The 18,432-nt window shown below is 42.6% G+C and overlaps 1 protein-coding gene and 1 pseudogene across 1 annotated transcript; both read right to left on the minus strand.

Moving 5' to 3' along the window:
* Positions 1-3,061: 3,061 nt before the first annotated feature.
* On the minus strand, positions 3,062-6,078 carry LOC133904977 (probable auxin efflux carrier component 1d). The gene is made up of 6 exons (XM_062346652.1): positions 4,905-6,078; positions 4,362-4,635; positions 4,177-4,262; positions 3,930-4,087; positions 3,757-3,833; positions 3,062-3,396 (listed from the first exon to the last, which is right to left on the minus strand). The coding sequence occupies exons 1-6, from the start codon at positions 5,911-5,913 to the stop codon at positions 3,330-3,332; spliced, it is 1,671 nt and encodes a 556-aa protein (XP_062202636.1). The 5' UTR covers positions 5,914-6,078; the 3' UTR covers positions 3,062-3,329.
* A 6,022-nt stretch (positions 6,079-12,100) lies between these two features.
* On the minus strand, positions 12,101-17,286 carry LOC133904667 (M phase phosphoprotein 10-like; annotated as a pseudogene).
* Between the last annotated feature and the right edge of the window lie 1,146 nt (positions 17,287-18,432).

Genomic DNA, 18,432 nt, shown 5'->3' on the forward strand with positions numbered 1-18,432 from the left:
AGGGAACTGAAGGTTTAGCAGGACATGTTTGGTTCACAGCTTAAGAATATCTAAGTTGCTAAATATTTTCTGCCTAAACTGTCACATTTATAGCAAAAAAAATCATGGACACACTGTAGACTGCCTAACAAAATTTTATCATACTTTAATGAGTCACTTACATGTGGGGTCATAGCAATCGGAAAATAATCTTGTCACAACTATAGCTGCAAAACAAATAACTGACTAAACTAATCAAATCTATCTGATATTAGACGTGACAAAATGTGACAATATATGACTATAAACTAAACAGACCCTACTACATGACCGTTTAGAGTAGGCTGCGGGCTGACAATTGAAAATTGTTATCGGCTTACCCAAGTTTGCGTTTCTGTTGAGTACATTAATTTGCACAAGCATGCTCACTTCATCGTTTGTAATACTGTTAGCTCCTGCTTCATCTTCATACATGTGTTCAGAATTTCTTTCGAACAAGTTGCCGTGCTTCCTTCATTATTGCGTATCTTATGAGAACAGAGCAGAAATCCCTTGAAGGTCTGAATCCGTTTTTTCTGGAAAGAGATTTTGCAATCTTTCATGGTTTCGTCTACAATTGAATTTTACTCGTGGCATGTCTTATTTATTATTTTCGTCCAGAAGCATTAGACTCTTCGTAGGAGATTTTCGAGTCGGTTTGCCCTAAGATCATCGCTAACTATTTTCCCTTCATTTCGTTCTCTTTCTGATTCTCTTTTTCGTTCTCATTCCTTTTTTTCCTCATCTCCAACAGCTTACCTTCGAAGGGATTCGTAAAAAAAATCCCGTCATGAAAGGAATAAACTTGAGAATCCTTTCGTGAAGGAACCGTGAAGAGAAATCGTTGGAACGCTAAAGGGAACGAAAACCCTTTCACGAAGGGAATTTATTGGGCATGGTCTAATGATGGCTACCAAATTAGAGATATTCGTTGTGCGTTCTCACCCTCAAGAAAGGGCTTGTATTCAATTCAGATTTCTTTTAAACCTTAGTACATCCAGCCATAAAGCTCCGGAGAGGGTGTGGGTGAAGTTTATGGATAGGGGTGGCAACGGGTCGGGTCGGAGCCGGATGGAGTGAGAATGCATCCAATCCAAAACCCAAAATATGAAACCCGATCTAGCCCCGAAATAGTTACCGGTTTCAAATCCACCCGCCCCTGGCCCCGGCGGGGACTCGAAACCCGGTAACATGTGCAAGCAGTTTTCTTTCGATCGGATTTGGAAGCTTCCAGGCGTGGCGCGCCCGAGGCGGCATGGTCGAAGCGGAGCGGCACGACTCGAAGGTAGGGTGGCACGATCGGCCGAGCTCGAGCAGCAGTAGCTCGTCCAGGACGCGATGGCGGTGGTGGAATCAGGAGTGAGGCGCAGCAGCGCGACCGAGAGGCAGAGCAGCATAACCGGCCGAGCTCAAGCACCAGCAGCTCGCCCAGGACGTGACTGTGGCAGTGGAATCGGGAGTGAGCGGTAGCGGCGGAATCAGGATCGGGAGGTGTCGCATACTAGCGTGTGAGGGGTGGTCGGGTCGCCAAGTGGGTGTGAGTGGGAATGGGCCAAAAGAAATTATAGGCCCCCAGGATTTCGGTGCTTGTGGGAGACTCGCGGGTGCAAAACATGACTGGGACCTAAACCTGACTCGGGTCACAGCCCCGACCCGATGGCCCCGCGGAGCGATTTCTACACCCGAACCCGCCCTCGTCGGGTCTGAAACCCACGGGATCTCGACCCGACCTGGCTCATTGCCACCCTTATTGGTGGAGGAGGCAGTGGTGAGAACGACGATGGCATCATTGATGTCGCTGAAGAAGAGGTGCTTGCGGAAGAGGTGCGGCATGGCGGCAGAGTGGGAAGAGGTCGGGAAGGACCAATGAAATATGTCATGACCCACCTGTGGGCGGACTCGTATACGTATATTACCTCTCTTAAAATTCCGTCTACGGTTCGTGTAAAAGAGTTAATTCAGAGGTACTATATTTAAAGCGCGAAAACTTATAAGTTGACACTAATCTATGTAAACTATCAAAATGAAACTAAATCCATGGTACCGAAATATTTAGATCACATGGATCGAAATTAGAAACACTATTGACCCGGGATATTACAATGATTTAGCAAACACATGTCATTGCATCAGTTCATTTATATGCTGCCTTGAAGCAATCATTATTTCTGCCCTGGTGATCCATCCAAAGATTCTTTTTAGCAGTAGTTCATCAAACTGCAGACGCAACTGCGCATGTGCTAATTCGTTTCTTTCATCTGCTTCAGTGATCATCAATCTTCCAGTTTGTGGTACTGTCAGAGAATCATCCTCTGTCACCAAATTCTGCATAATAGCCTATATATTAAGGTGAACGCACAATCTGCAATTTTACAAGGTGATGAATTCGATGACACATCTGGCTAGCAATGTCAGTCATGTTGATCCTCTGCAATCTGCAGGCCCTGACCTGAATGGTCTCTTTGGGACTTTCGGCTAACAAGGGCATGGCTGTGATTTGAGAGAACTACTACCTGCTTAATCCCAAGAAGGTACTCTCCTTTACCTACGCTAATTTTCATCTTTTATCACCGGTTTAGGGTTTCTGCCATATTGATTTGCACTCAGATATTCGTATGATTGCTTTCTTCCGTGTAGCATTGCTGATTCAAGTGCGCATGCCAAAAGCCATCACTTTTAATCTGAATCCCAAGTCCAACACCATCATTCTGCAGCAGCCAAGCATTGTACTTTAGGCCGTTAGCTTTTTTCCGTCAATGCTTTGTAGTACGAACAGAAAAGCTATTATAAAGAACTGGAAAAGGTTTGCAAGTTTTTTTCTGAGAAAACATAGAAACTTATCCCGAAAATACTGAATATTGTCGAAAGGACCTGTGTGTTATGTATGTCAGCAAATATAGCCAAATATAATACCCTTAAGCCTTAACTACAGTCTCCATCCCCTTCAAAGCACCGTACTGTATCAGTTCATGTACGCCGTATACATACAAGCATCGAGGAAAGAAGATATTTTACTGAATCTTGGTAGATCCAATCAACGAGGTTAACAATGCCTTACAAATTAGATGACTGTCATCGCAAATATCCTTTCTGTTTCTAAATACCAATGCCCATCAGAATCCTAGTATTTCTTCAATCTGAAACTGTCATCACCTAGACACCAGACATGCTATTACTATCAGTGGTTGAGTTACTTACTACTGACCTATGATCCTAGTAGGATTATCCAAACAAAAAGCAGCAGCAGTCATGGATCCTAAACAAGACCGTCAGTAGCACCAAGCTTTTGCGCACTTGAGAGGTGAGAGAGCTCAAAGCCCTAGCAGAATGAAGTAGACCAGTGTGATGGGCAGAGCAATGAGCATCCCGAAGATCACACTGCAGCAAAGAGAGTATTATGATCGCTGTCAGGAAGCATTTTAATCTATATAGCATGAAAACATAACATGTTAGCAAGAAACATGGCAATGATGTATGAGCCCAACGCTTTACTTATTAGAAACTAGAGATTGCATGAGTACAATAGTTGGCTGTTCTAAAAAGATTATCATTAAAAATCATATAAAACTTCAGTGCGTGATGATTTCTGATTATTTATATAACGAGAAAGGTAACCAGGAAACATGGCCAGAGTTCCATAGCTTAAGACAAAAAAGGGCACTCATAAACAGGGCAGAATCTCGTGAAGGCCGAGGTTGATAGTACTAAAAAATGAGGTATGTTAAGAGATGATCATACGCTGTGCTCAGGATGTCAGGATGAACGTTGTACTCCTTAGCAAACACAAACGGCACGATTCCTTGAGGCAGGGCAGCCTGAAAATTGCATGCCGATTTAAAATTTTGGATTTTTTTTTTCAGTTTTGTGCAGCACCCTTGTATGTCACTCTAGTCACCAAGATTATGGTATACCTGAACAATGGCAATGTGCAGAAGAACTCCGCGCAGCCCGACAGCAATGGAGGCGGCAGCCATGGCGGCCGGACCCATGAGGAACCGGACGGCCATTGCAAATGCAGCGAGGGTGTTCCCGCAGGCAATGATCCGCGGCTGCAATGCCATGAACAAGCCTGAAAAAAGAGTAAAAACTAAGTGTTTGCAGCTATACATGATACGGCAACAGAAGCATAGAGCAATGCAATATCAGAGATGTACAAACCTAGACTGAACATGGCCATCCCAAGCCCTGCATCTGACAGGATCGAAATCGACCGGGCGATGATCGCGGGCATTTCAATCCCCCACCTAAATTATACAGCGCACACACACAAACATTCAGATTTAACGCAGATGCAGGCATTACTGATGAAACATGACACTGAGAAATGATCTTGGTTGACTGACCTGCACGAGACAAGGGACCAGATGACACCAAGGAGGCTGGAGTAAGTGTTGGGGTTCCTGATCAGCTTCCTCCAGACCATGATCAGGATGAGCCTCGTCATCACGGTCGCAGCCGGCATCGTGGCCGGCCTCTCCTCGCCGTCGTCCTTGGGGTAGAGCTGGGCGGTCGAATCGGACCGGAGCTTGGACAGGGTCGGCCCGCCCTTCTCAGCGCCATTCCCGTTCTTGCTCCTGCTGAAATCGTCACGGCCATACTTATCGTAAGCCTGGGCTCCTGTGCAAGCATGATAAAAAAGGAAATTTTGGTCAAGCCATCTCAAATTCTCAAGCAGTAGTTGATTGGTAGCAACACTTCGACTTGGTTAATTCACAATCGAAGCATGCCATTGGGCATTGTTAGGAGCACAAGATTCTAAACAAATTAGAAACTCAAGAAAATTCAGTTTCTGAACCGTTGATGCTTTTGATCGGATGGTCGGCATCACACTACAAGAACCACTAGGAACCAAACAAAAGTGTATCCTAGTCACTCGAAAAGCTTACCTTTGGCAAGGACGTCGCCATGCTCGGCGCCGGCCCCAAAGACATGCACCGCGCCGCCGCCGGCGCGCTCCGACACTGGCGAGGCGCTGGAGCTCCACACGAACATGTGCAGGTCTTTCCTCTTCGCCGCCGCCGCCGCCAGCTGCTGCGGCTGCGGCGAGTTGCCACCGGCGCCCTTCTCCTCGTCTCCTCCCTTGGCACCGCCGACGATGTTGAAGAACTCGGCGTGGTTGAAGCTGGAGCCCCGAGGCGTGGGGTTGCGCGACGACTGTAGCGAGTAAATCTCCACCCCGGAGAGGTTGGACACCCGCGGCTGCATGGACTGCGAGTGGGAGTGGGAATGCGAGCACGCCACCTCCGACCGCGAGCTCGTGGACTTGCGCACGGTGACCCGCATCCTGCCGTTGTCCGCGACCTCCGCCTCCGCTTCAGCCTCCCCCGCGGCAAGAGATACGACGTCCGAGTCGACGCGGAAGGAGACGATGGACGCAGCGGTGTCCGGGAACTGCTCCATGACGAGCATGCGCGCGGCGCGGTACTCGAAGAGGAAGAGCATCAGCGTGTACCAGATAATGCACTGGAGGACGACGACCTGCACCATGAGGGTGCCGGAGTCGGCGCCGTACATGCCCCTGAGCAGCGGGATGCCCATGACGAGGGTGTTGGGGAGCGTGGATAGCGAGAAGAGCGTGATGACCCGGTCGAGGGAGGCGGCGGCGCGGAGCGGGGAGAGGCGGGAGGAGGCGAGGGCGAGGAGGACGAGGACGATGAGCTTCTGGAGGGTGTCGGCGGCGAGGAAGCGGAGGTTCATGGCGAAGGGGTTGTTGGTGGAGATGAAGTGGAAGGAGAGGAGCGGGACGGCGAAGAGCGCGACGAAGCGGTTGATGCCGGAGCACTGGTCGGGGGTGAAGATGCGCCACCAGCGGACGGAGCCGTAGGCCAGCGTCATGGCCACGTAGAGCGGCACCACCGCCGTGAGCACGTGGTACAGGTCCAGCGCCGTGATCATGGCGGCTAGCTGAGATGGACGGAACACTCAAATGCTCTGCTCTGCCTTGCCTTTGCTCGGATGGATCAAGAAACGAGTTGTTGCTAGGACATGGCGAAGGAGTGCTGCAAGAAACTAGATGGGGAAGGGCAAGAAAGGAGCACGGGGAATATAGTAAGAAGTGTGTTTGATTAATTTAATAGATATAAATATATAGTTTTATTTGGTAGATATATACTCTACATTCGTTTAAATTATTTTTATACAAATAACTAATTATACTCTTAACTATTGTATCGACTCATATAACTTCAGATTCAATTAATCAAACTTAGCTTACCTTATCTAAGTTAGATATAACTATTAAAACACCCTTTTCAAATAGTATGATTGTTCAGCCTACTCTTTTTCTCAGCTTGTTTATAATCTACAAAATATCATACACTGAACTAAACACACCCTTAAAAGAAGGCGGTGTTATGGTTCTGTGATGTCCTGTCCTCTCAAGTAAGACAATAAGAAGAAGAGGGCTGAGCTGGTAGGAAAGAAGAGGGAAGCGGAAATGCAGGGGGTGCAGCTTTGGGCAAGAAAAGCAGCAGCAGTTGAGGAAGCATGGCATTGCAGGGCAGCAGAGTGCTGCAGTTTCCACGCATGGCTTGGGCTTGCATTGCATCTGCAGCAGCGCTGTGACGAAGAAGGTAGGACGAAGGGAGGGGAGTGGAGTCGGTACGCTCGCGCGCGGCGTAAAAGCAGAGAATTGAATCGAAGGCGGGGTTCCGGTTGGGGTAATGGCAGACAAGGCGGACCGGGCCGAGCATTGCATCGGGAGGTGTGGCAGTGGCGGGAAACCAGCAGCGGCGAGAGGTCTGAGGAAGAAATTGTCCCTAGTTGTAGCAGCAGGAGCCCTGGAGTAGGCCCTAGCTAGATGCTGCATCATGCTGTATCTCATGTAGAGAGAGAGTCTAGGGTGTTTGGGTGTGTTTGGTATTTTGGTTGTTCGAATTTGTGCCAATACGATGCGATGGATACTTATAATCATATAAAAAACGTATTATCTTTGTTTGGTTTTACTTATCACCATTTTTACTGCAGTAAATTTAACTGTTTATTTTTCTAAAAAATTTATAGATATTTGAAAATATTCGATACTAATAAAGTTTGTTCCATGATAAATTTAATAATATAAATTTTTTAAGTATCTATAAATATTTTTAAAAAAAAGGATGGTTAAATTTGCTATAGTAAAAGATGGTGACAAATAAAACTAAACGGATGTAGTATTTAATTGTTTGTATTTATTATTTTAGCTTGATCCGATGGATATAAATATATATCTTTAGTCTGATCAAGATCTTCACTCCATAACCTGCATTTACTCATGTATTTAGTTTTACTTATCAGTATCACAAAATAATCTTTATACGAATAATTAATCATAATATTAACTCTTGCATCTGTTTATACAGTCTCAGATTCGATCAATCAAACGTAAATTTAACTCAGTCTGTTCAAACAGATACAAACAACTAAATATTTTCTTTTTAACAAATATAAATTTTCTTAAATTGTTTCTTCATATCCTATATATATATATATAATAATGCTGCTATAAAACCTATTGCGAAGAACCATACATATTTGTATGTAAGGAAGATCTCTCCTCTCCCATGAATGAAACTAATAAAGATCGAGATCACTTTATGCAGACTCCCTTGTACTTTTGGCGCTTGCATGCTCTGTCTCTGTGACTCTGTCTCTGCGGTTCATGCATGGTGCAGTACCAGTGTGATTCTTTGAATCGATTTAGAATGCATCGACATCAACAGCAAAGGTTCCTTCCTTTGAGGTTCATGCCCTCATCTGACCTCGTCCTCCTCTCCGGCCGAGGTGCCGTGTTGCGGTGCCAGTTGAGTATCCACCCTACTGCTCAGAGTTGCTCCGATTCTTTGCTTGCAAGCTGTAGCTGCGAGGAAATCACATCACTGTGCCGTGCCGTCTCGGCGTACGGAGCTGATGCGTTTGACTAACAGCCACGTACGTCAGCCTCGATCAGCTGCCTGCACTGCATGTGGTCTGAATCACTTGCAACAAATTAAATGGACATGATGCCTTGATGCAACAAATCATATTTCATGCAAATGGGATAGGGGAGTGGTTTTTCTGAAACAAGAGAACCACGAAACCCGGGGTTAAGTGACACATGGCATGATACCAGGTGTTTTGTGATACTGAGACCATACCTAGCGTTTTGTGAATTTTACTCTTATTTTTACATGTAAAATAGAAACTAGAGGTGTGACCTGGCCCGACCCAAGATTTTCTAGCTCGATAACCTTTGTAAGCCATGCCTAGTCATCCACTTTCAGCCTTAAACAAACTGGTTTTTCCTTGGCCAGGCCTGTGCTTAAGTCTTACTCCCTCCAGTCATTTTTAAGGCAGGATTAGGAATCCACAAATTAAGGCATGGGTGCTTCTACACTTTTGCCCTCATTCTTCCCCTCGATTCACGACGTTGTCTCACGCAGTCCTCACTCATCCCCTCGAGAACTCTGTTGACTCTTGCACTGTCGCTACTTCCGGCCAGGCACTGTCGCATGCCACCAACGTCGTGGTCTACAGTCACGAACCATCGACCTTGGGCTCTGCATGCCTCCAGCGATCCTCGGCATCCGCTTTGGCCACCGGCGCTCCACATGGAACTCCGTGACTTCTGCCACCGTCATCCTCGTCTGCGGCCATGACTCCATCGTCGACGGACTCCATATGCCGCCACTGGCCCACGACCTCCTTTACCGTCGCCCAGATCAATATGCCTATGTCATCCTCGCCTGTGGCCATGACTAAAAGATCAATGATCATAGTATTAGGTAGTATGTAAGGTTAGTCTTATAGATGCTATGTGATGAACTTTAGGTTTCAAACACCTTAAAGGGTTTAGTAGTTTGATCTAGTGTATTTAGTTTAGTTACCTAAGTAGATGATGCACACTAGGTTTAACTAGTGCTAATAGACCAGAGGAAGACCTAAGATATCAAGAAGAGAAGCCATGAAAACTTGGACTTAGAGTTGAATTGAATTGGACAAATCCCTTTGGAAAAATAGGTCATTGTACAATACGATCAAGGGAGACAGAAGACATCAAAAGTTTCTTAAGTCATTGTACAATATGATGGGGTCATCGTACAATACAATGGGACACTATATAATTATACAGAGAGCATGGCAAATGGTGTCTCAGGAGATCAGTCACCGTACAATACAATGAGTATGAGAAGACTCCAATGATTGAATTTCTGACCGTTAGACAGGGATCACCATACGATACGGTAATAGTCATCGTACAATATGGTGATGTTATCATACAATATAATAGGGGGAGAGGGTGCTCATACAATATGGTGAGGTCGTCGTACAATATTGTGACTAGAATTTCTAGGCTGATTCTGTCGACATCTTTTTTTTTGTTGAGGCTATAAATACACCATTGGCCAACCATTTTAGGTTGTTGATTCCCACTTGAAGGCATAGATACATAGTAGAGAGAGTTTAAAAACACCTTGGTGCACCATTGAAGATCAAGGCAATTAGTATAAGATTAAGAACATCATTAGTGCTAGTTTAGATCTAATTTAGGTACAAATTAGATACAAATCATCACCTAGAACATATTTAGGTACAAATTTTATTTAGATTTATCTTGTTGTTTTGAGCCAATTAATTTAGAATCCCTAATTCATACCCCCTCTTAGGGTGTCACCGGTCCTTACAATTAGTATTAGAGCATATGGCTCACATTTGGACGTTTTAGGCTTCGACACTGTCGATGATTGGTAAAGTTGATTACACAAATACTCCCTCCGATTGCAAATGTAGGTCGTTTTAGACTTATGCACAAGGATTAAGAAAGTAGATCAAATGACCTTGTTACCCTTTATTTATTCTGTATTGAAAAAGATAACGCATTCAATTGTGAGAGTGATAACATTTATTAAACAAGGGTAAGATGAGAACAAAAGAGAAAAAATGCATAGAAGTTCGAGAATGACTTATATTTAGAGAATAGTTGAGGAGGCTAAAACGACTTACATTTGCAACCAGAGGGAGTACTTATTTAAAGTAGGTATACCTGGTCACCAACTGTGCACATCGAAGAGGAGTACACGAGATTTTATACAGGTTAACACACCCCTTTGAATAATAGCCCTACAACTTGTTATGTCTTGATTAATCTCAGAAAAAGATAATTACAATGGAGTGGTGTCTAGATCTATTCCTAAGTGACGATGACTACTGGATAACTACCATATTCGAACACCCCCAAGATTTTTCATAATTCTCAAAACATATCTCTATCTCCAAGAAGTGGATCTCTAAATGAAAGAAAACTACTCATAGTTACCTAAGATGTCCTGTAATTAGGAGGGTTTATCTCTAAGAACAGGAAGTAGAAATCCAGTGGACATAAGACACCCCCATATATATACAGAGCCAGAGACCCTACGAAGTCGCCAACTAGATTTAGATCTACCTAAGCTAACCACACACTCCCATGTAATAGGCTCAATCAATACAAGATAAACAGGAGATATGGTTATTATTCCCTTGAAGGTCTGAACCTGTATAAAAAAATATGTGTGTTCCCTCATGATTTGTCTACTCAAAGTATCCCCTATCTCTTCAATAAGTTCGTTAGATCGACAGTTCACAAATCGTCGACACTAAGGATCTTGACGAGATGTCTCGTGATCTAGGTTTTAAAGCTATTGTAGGATGACCTAATCTTGGCTGAAATTTGTTGTGGATCTCAATGGATTATTTCTGATTCTATCTGACTAGGCTAGCTTCCTTTGTATTTCTTGTCTAACTTCTGCCTTCCAACCTTGGCTCCATTGACATCTGCTCTGGAGTACCCTCTCCCCTCCTTATATAATCAAGTCGGGGAGATGTATCGTACTCGGAGTCTCTGAATGTAATCTTCCCTGATTGTATTACTTTTGAATATCTGAATCACTCTTTCATAATCCAGGGATGGTTTTCTTATAGAACATGATGAACTACATAGAATATTGATGCATATCTTATTTACCTTATAGCGGTTATAAAACACACCATATCGGATTAAGGGCACATGTACGGTGGATATCCGTCTTTAAGATATATCGTATTTCTACTTAAATCCTTAATTATTAATTATTAAATCCTCATTAGCTAGTCTCTAACTCTGCTCAAAAGAGGGTAAATATATTACACATAGTCAAGGATCTAACCGCACTAAAACTCATCTAATAGGGAATAATTCTTAACCAAACAATATTCTTCCTAGTTAGAAATCATCTCCGACTGAATAGAACTTTTGGTTGAAAACCTCCTCCAACCTAATAGAGTTTTACTCTTTTTCTAGACTATAGGTTAGATCCACCCACTTACGCACACTATACTCACATCCATACAGTCACGTGGATATATCCTAGCATACATCTAAATAAGATTAAAGATATAATCTCATATAACGCGGGCATACAATTTGACCACTGAACACATCCATATGTTCATATACTATACATCTAAGTATTTAATCTTAAAAAATTACAATCGCTCATCCCAAATCTAGGACTCGAACTCAGATGGACAAATTCCACCGCAAATACCCTAACCAATCGAGTCATACTCAGTTCATGAATAGAGTTTACTCGTAGAGACATACCTCACCAGAAATTACTTCCGACTATAGAAGCACAAGGGTCACCTTTTGTTTTTCTGGATCCTCAAGGAATATTGTATTAAATATGTACTACTTCTGAGATAGTTGAAACAATCATGATTTTTGGAAAAAGAGTTTCGACATTCAAAACTCCAAGGATGCTGTTACAGAACTGTTGCCAAACCTCTCGTGTCTGTAGAATCGTACTAGGCAGAGATTTTCATTCCATGTACTCCCTTATTCATCATCTTGGTGGGTGCTACCTTTTTCAAATCCCTACGAACAAATTATGGGGCAGGAATGAAATGAAACGATCCGTTTGCTGCACAAAATTTCTACTTGGGGCTTTTAAGCCACGACGGATTATTATTTTATTTGCTGAAATTCCTGTACCGACCTTAGGGTTAGGGTGCTCCACGCTGCAGCTGCCGCCAGTGAGTCTAGGCTGCTGCCTCCATCAGATTGCAAAGGCATTCTGCATTGAACTCCAACTGGGCACGAAGAGCAGACATGCACAACCCTTCTGCATTCTCAAAATTGCACTTCAGTAAATCACAACTCCTGTCTTGTTCGATTCTACAGCTATAAACGCTCGCACATGCCTAATCATGTGGCAAACTGATACGAGGCGCACAATCTAAATGTCAGCTTTTCTATAGAAAGGTGTACAATACCAAAACTGAAAAACTGTAGCGTGGGTATTGGACCCTTTTCAAACTCTCAACATTTGGAGAGGAGATTTAGAACGGCAGACCTGTAAGTGCGCTTCACAGAATAGAGTTTAATCTTTCTGCAACTTGGCTGGCCTCTCCTTATGTGATCCTGTATCGGAAAAAAAAAAGGGGTGAAACAAAAATCATTCAATACTCGGCTTAACCTGCCGGCTGAGAATGAGGAAGTAAAGAGCATTGTCCACTGTCTCTACAGGGTTTTACAAAAAGCCATGGGGTGCATGAGCACGGAAAGACATTTCTCTGATGGACCTAAAGAAAAATTACCTGCATATCTCCTTTTCTTGTTAGCCCTTCTTCGTTTGCGCTCAGCTTGTGTAAGTTCTGCCTCTTCTTTAATAGCACTTTTTCCTTCAAAAATTTCTTCAGGAGCAAGCATTGCAGCATCTGAAACCGCTACAGGTGCAATCTGCAAGACAGAAATAATTACATGAAATGCTCAGATAGAGCAACATCGTAGAAAAAAAAGTGAATGGGTTTTGTACCTCTTCCATTGCTAAAGCAGGTACATTTGCTTGTATAGATATATCCTCAATGACCTGAAAATAACATATTTGACTTCATGCAGCAAATTTTAATGCAGAAAAGGTTGCTTCCGAACTTTGAAGTAACTAATTTGTACCGGCTTTGGAGCAAAGTGGAAATGCGATAGCGCATCCAACTTCAAGCATATCCTCTTAAATAAAGTATTTGCCTGGATGGAAGCAAAGTTAGTCATTAACAGTACATATCACGTATCTTAGCTAACAGAAAAAATCATGTTGGCAGCCAGCAAAGTAATAATTGTGTTATAGACCTTGGCCCAAGTAGCCATTGTAGCACGCCCGGTGATTGTAGCACCACGTCAGCCCTTTTCTATATCCATTAAGTAGTTTAGTTACTTAGCCCTTAAGTTAGATTGGTTTATTAGGGAATAGATAGATTAGTTTCCATATGTTAGAGATGTTTCTTGGTAGTCAAGCCATCTTACAAAAGAGATAGCCATGTATCAGATGACATCAAGTAAAAAGATAGATCAAGAGTAATAAAGGACCGGCATGGTCAGAGCCTCCTGACGCAGAGACAGGCCCTGTTGGTGACAAGGGCGACTAGCGCCATTATCTTCCACCAATCCACCATTACCAATCAGTTACCATATCAAATTGCACCCCCCAAATAATGGTCAAGAGAAGGTCCAATAGCCCAACTACATATGCTTATCGAAATACAACCATAGAAAATTGAACAAAAAAAATCCAACTCTCATTTATCAAAAAAATCTACTGCAAAAAGGTCCAATAGCCCAACTATAATCGACTGCATGTCCAGAGGGGCAAATAAACCATCACCAATACCAAAAGCTTTTTTCTTGATAGTAAAAATCATAGCTAACTAACCAGTAACCACATAGCCAAAAATACTAATACAGGTAGTGAAGTTGCAGTGATCAAAAGTTCAAAACAAGCAGCAGTATAAAAACTCGTTAACCTAGATGAGCAGAATAACCTCTGCCATGAATTCACAGACAAGACACTGAAAGATTGTTCTTTAAACATTTCTTTCAAGATGACACAAATGTGGTATTAGATTTTTCACAACAATTGCGATAGAGAGTAGACTAATATTATATTCACAATAGTTAAAGCTATCTTCCCCTGGATTATAGTAAATGATTACTCACCTCTTTCTTTAGTTCATCCGAAATAGAAAGTGGGGCAGATGCAAGGCCTGCTTTTTGTGCATAATCTTCCTGGAAGAACAAAAAATCAACAGTAAACGAGTTATGCGTAAACTAATACTAATCTCAACTATAATCTGTTTGGTAAAATAACAATATTATGATAGTGCGAACCTCATAGAGTTCAGCAAGACCCTTCTTGCTCTTACTTTCATCCTGTTGGAAGAATACTCATACTAGTTAGATATCAATTGCACAATTATCTTATGGCTACCATGAAAGAATTCTAGTTAGTGCACAGAAGTAAAACCATACCAGCTCCTTATGCTCCTTTGGAGCTTTAGATGGCAAGAGAGAAGGCTTTTCAACATCATCAAAATGACCCTGTAAGGAACCAGAAAGCCAAACTATCTAAATATAGTAAGAGAAAAAAAGAAAAGCCCAAACAATTCCTCAGAATTTGCTCAGTGCAACTTATGCTCTGCTATAGCACTATTAATCAAGTTAGTTGCACACGATGGACATGACCAAAAACACAATATGTACCTCGGCAATTCTTTTCTTTATCATCTCTTCGAGAGAAGCTGTGACTTCCTCAGTGATTACTGGGGCAGGTCGTACATTGTGCTCAAAATCAAGATCCACTTCCAGGGCACTGTTTTTGGGCCTGGAGGAAGCATTAACCTACCCCCAAAAAAAAACAGTTTGACAGTTTGTTATAACAAAATGTTAATAAATTATCACCAGTAGGATTTTGAAAAAAATATATTATTGGTTACCTCTCCCTGCATGGTCCATGTACTGGGTTGAAGGTTAGCTTTCTCCATTTGCTCTATTTTAGCATGCATTTTCAGACGCTCCTTTTCATGAGTTGAGAGACCCTGTTCATCCTACAGAGAGGGGAAATGTTGAAAAACTAGTAAATGTGAATATTTCTACCGAAATAATTAGATCTGAAGCTGGACTAACATTTCCATCATCATTCTCACTGTCATCAACTTCAACTTCATGTGATTCATCCTTGAATTGAACTTTCTTAGTGGAACCATCCCTCTTCTTGACTTGTTGGTTATGCCATTTTTCAAAAAAATCCTTGTACCTGAAAGACACTCTTCACTGGTTAGAGCATAGTGCTAAATGCCATGATATTGCAAATGCATAATATAACCAAAGACAGGACATGGTGTCTAAGCTTTGTTCGGTCAGCTCAACGTAAAGAAGCTTATAGAGGCTCTACTGGAAGAATATATGTGAATTATAAAAGGGCCAATATAACACCTGTCCAATATAGGGAAGCTCATAGAGGCTTAGCTGGACAAACATATGAGTGTTCGAAAAAGAAAATTAACGAATGCAGTACACATGATGGGAAGGTACTATGGTACCACTACACCAGATGCGCAATGCAGTACACATGATGATTATTTACAACTGACCAATTACACCTGTTAGTCTTTTAGTGATATTTGCAGCTGCTAATGCAATTTTTTTTTTGTTCTCAACAGTATTACATCATTTTGTGCAAAAAGCTTTTTTCCTTTTCTATTTTAATTGAGTCAGATCCTCGTGCAGGTATTTGGATTCATCTGCTGCTTTCCTTTCAGTGAAAGCAACTAACTGTTTTATTCCCTTTCCTAAGCTATTCACCTCAAGAAACGCTTCATATCTAGAATAGCTTAATGGCATGAAATTGTAGCAAGTCCAATCAGGCATCAGGGGCACAAAAATGGTAAGACAGAAAAATTGTGGAGCATTATTCAAGTGATTCTAGAATTCCAAAATCCAAATGACTACTGTGGAGCATTATTCAAGTGATTCTAGAATTACAAATGACTACCTTTCCCATCTCTATGAAATGTGTACCAATAAGCTTCACAAAAGTGACACCACGGTAGTGCAACTAAAATTAACAGATAGCTCAATCTCAGTATTTAAATGCTCAAAGCGTCGACTAAGTGTCTTAGTCTAATCCAAAATGGTTGCGCTTTGTCAATAATCACCATGGCGTACTTTAAAACTAGCATAAAACTATAAAAGACTTACATTGCATCTCCACCAGTTTTTCCAGCATCGTCTTCATCATCATCCTCGAAATCTTCTAACTACAATTAATAATGTCAATGTGGATGTTAAAGAAGAAACAAAAGTGACATGCTTTTTACATAAAGATCAAAGTATCAAGCATTCTAACTATAGAAACGGGCCCATTGGTTCAGGGCATCAGGTGGCAAACTAACTTAAGGGCTTGTTTGGAAATGAGGTTTTGAGATCCAAATCCCTAGGATTTAGTACAGACTAGAACTAAATCCTAAAAACTCCTAGAGCAAACCTCCTCTTCCAAACATTCTAAAAAGTTACACCATTTGCATGCATCTCCTGAACTAGCTACCCTTTTGCATCTAGTAGAAGATCTAGATTCAATGCTGAGCTACTTCCTACTCGTGGTCCAATATCTTTGTTTTCTACATGAGCTAAAACTTTTCTCATCGAGCTGGTTCTTTGTACTGAGAGAGATTGACTGCAAAATTGAAAATCTTTACATCCAATTGGTCTTCATCCTCATCATCGTCTTCACCTTTATCTTCATCCATGTCCTCTACGTCATCGTCGTCACTCTCCTCCATCCAGTTTTTTGTCGCCTTTTTCTTCTCTCCTCGCTTGGCACCACCACCATACTCCGCTTCCTCCCCCTTCTCCAAGAACTCCTTCAGCTCCTTTATATTCAGGAACTTGTCTTCAACACCCTTCCCCCCGTTTCCCTCCAATTGCTCTGCTTCTTCCTCTTCCTCCTCGTCCATTTCCTCTTCATCGTATGTGTCCTCCAACTCCTCCAACTCCTGCAATTCGTTACCTTCTCCATCCTCCTCCGACTGCTCCTCCTCGGCGTCAGCAGGCGTCTCCGCAGGAGGCGGCTGCGACGGGGGTTGCTGCTCGAGGCGGCGGAGCTGGCGGCGCAGGTAGGGGAGGAGGGGGCGGGAGAGCAGCTCGATCTGGGACCAAATCTGCTCGGCGTCGAAGGCGGGGCCCGCGAGGAGGGTGGGGAGCGGCGGCGGCTGCGCGGGGGAGAGAGACGCCAGCGAGGAGTAGATGTGCTGCGAGGCCTCGCGGGCGGCGGCGGCGAGGTCGGCGGACGGGGAGAGGTAGAGAGCCGGGTCGCCATCGCGCAGCAGCCGCAGCGCCGCCTCGCCCTTCTCCGCGGCCGCCGTCGCAGCGAGCGGCTCGTCCAAGTCCATTGCCGTTGCAGGGTTGAGAGCTGAGGAAGGTTGAGAGGAGGACGTCGTGGGGAGGCGAAGCGGGGAAGGTTTTTGCTAGGGTTTAGGACGAAACAAACAGGATTTCTTTCTTTTTTTTTGAAAAAGTTGCAAATCATTCATCAAATCGGTTGCTTAACTTAGCAAGAATCTAATCAATCATAATAATAAAAAATCCATGATGAAAATTGTCGACGATCGATGAACCATCAATCTTACGAATATGTGATGAACACAATAGATAGCGATAGTCCCTTCGCCAAATCAAATGTCAAAAAACAGAGATTATATATGTTCGGACCTCTTGAAAGATAATAATATTATACTATATATTCTTGTATTGATTCTCAATACAGATTACAAATGATCGTGGCTAGTCTAAAAGGAATTTACAGGTAGTCGAAGGCTCTTTGCATGTTGTCTAGCGAGTTGTATAGCTTCTATGTGCCTTTCTTTAGATCCACATGTCTTCTCTATAGGATCTCTCGGCTACATATATAAAGTGTTGCCATGTAGCATCTGAATTTCTTTTCAAGTAAGACTTTGTCATCCTTAAATTTAGGAATATACTTTCTTGTTTAAGAAATATCAACGGGTAGCTTCCATACATGTAGAGATTCTTTTTTCAAATACATCTGTATCCTTCGAGAATACAGGAGACCCAATGATCCGTATATGTATAGGATTATCGTATACATTAGATTTACGCTACTCATTGTCACAAATGATAGTAGTAACTCACCAATTTAACACCTATACACATTGAACGACCCTCTAACTGGTATTGTATCTCCCATATTTGACATGATTATGTTCACTCTGAGACAAAAGCTCTTTACCGCTTTGAAACACACATCCCAACTATTTGCCATCATGTCATTTATATTCTTTGACATAAACCCAATTATAGCATTGAATATATGTTTGCACATTTGCAATGAATAGTTTGTTTGCACAAAAAAAGACTTCCTTAGAGATAAAACACTACAAATCATGAACATTCATCAACTATAATTTTTTTTACCCTTTTTAACATGGGCCAATTTTTTATGCCATTAAAAAGTTGCCTAATCCTAGATATGCAACTGGAAATCGGCTATCCCCAGACATGCCACCATTCTTAAATTTATCCCCAAAAATATCATTGTTAACTAAGTACCACTAGTCAAGACGTGAAGTGCATTGAAAAAGACCAATATG

This window comes from Phragmites australis, chromosome 22 (genome assembly GCF_958298935.1).
Source record: "Phragmites australis chromosome 22, lpPhrAust1.1, whole genome shotgun sequence".
In the NCBI taxonomy this organism is placed as follows: Eukaryota; Viridiplantae; Streptophyta; class Magnoliopsida; order Poales; family Poaceae; genus Phragmites; species Phragmites australis.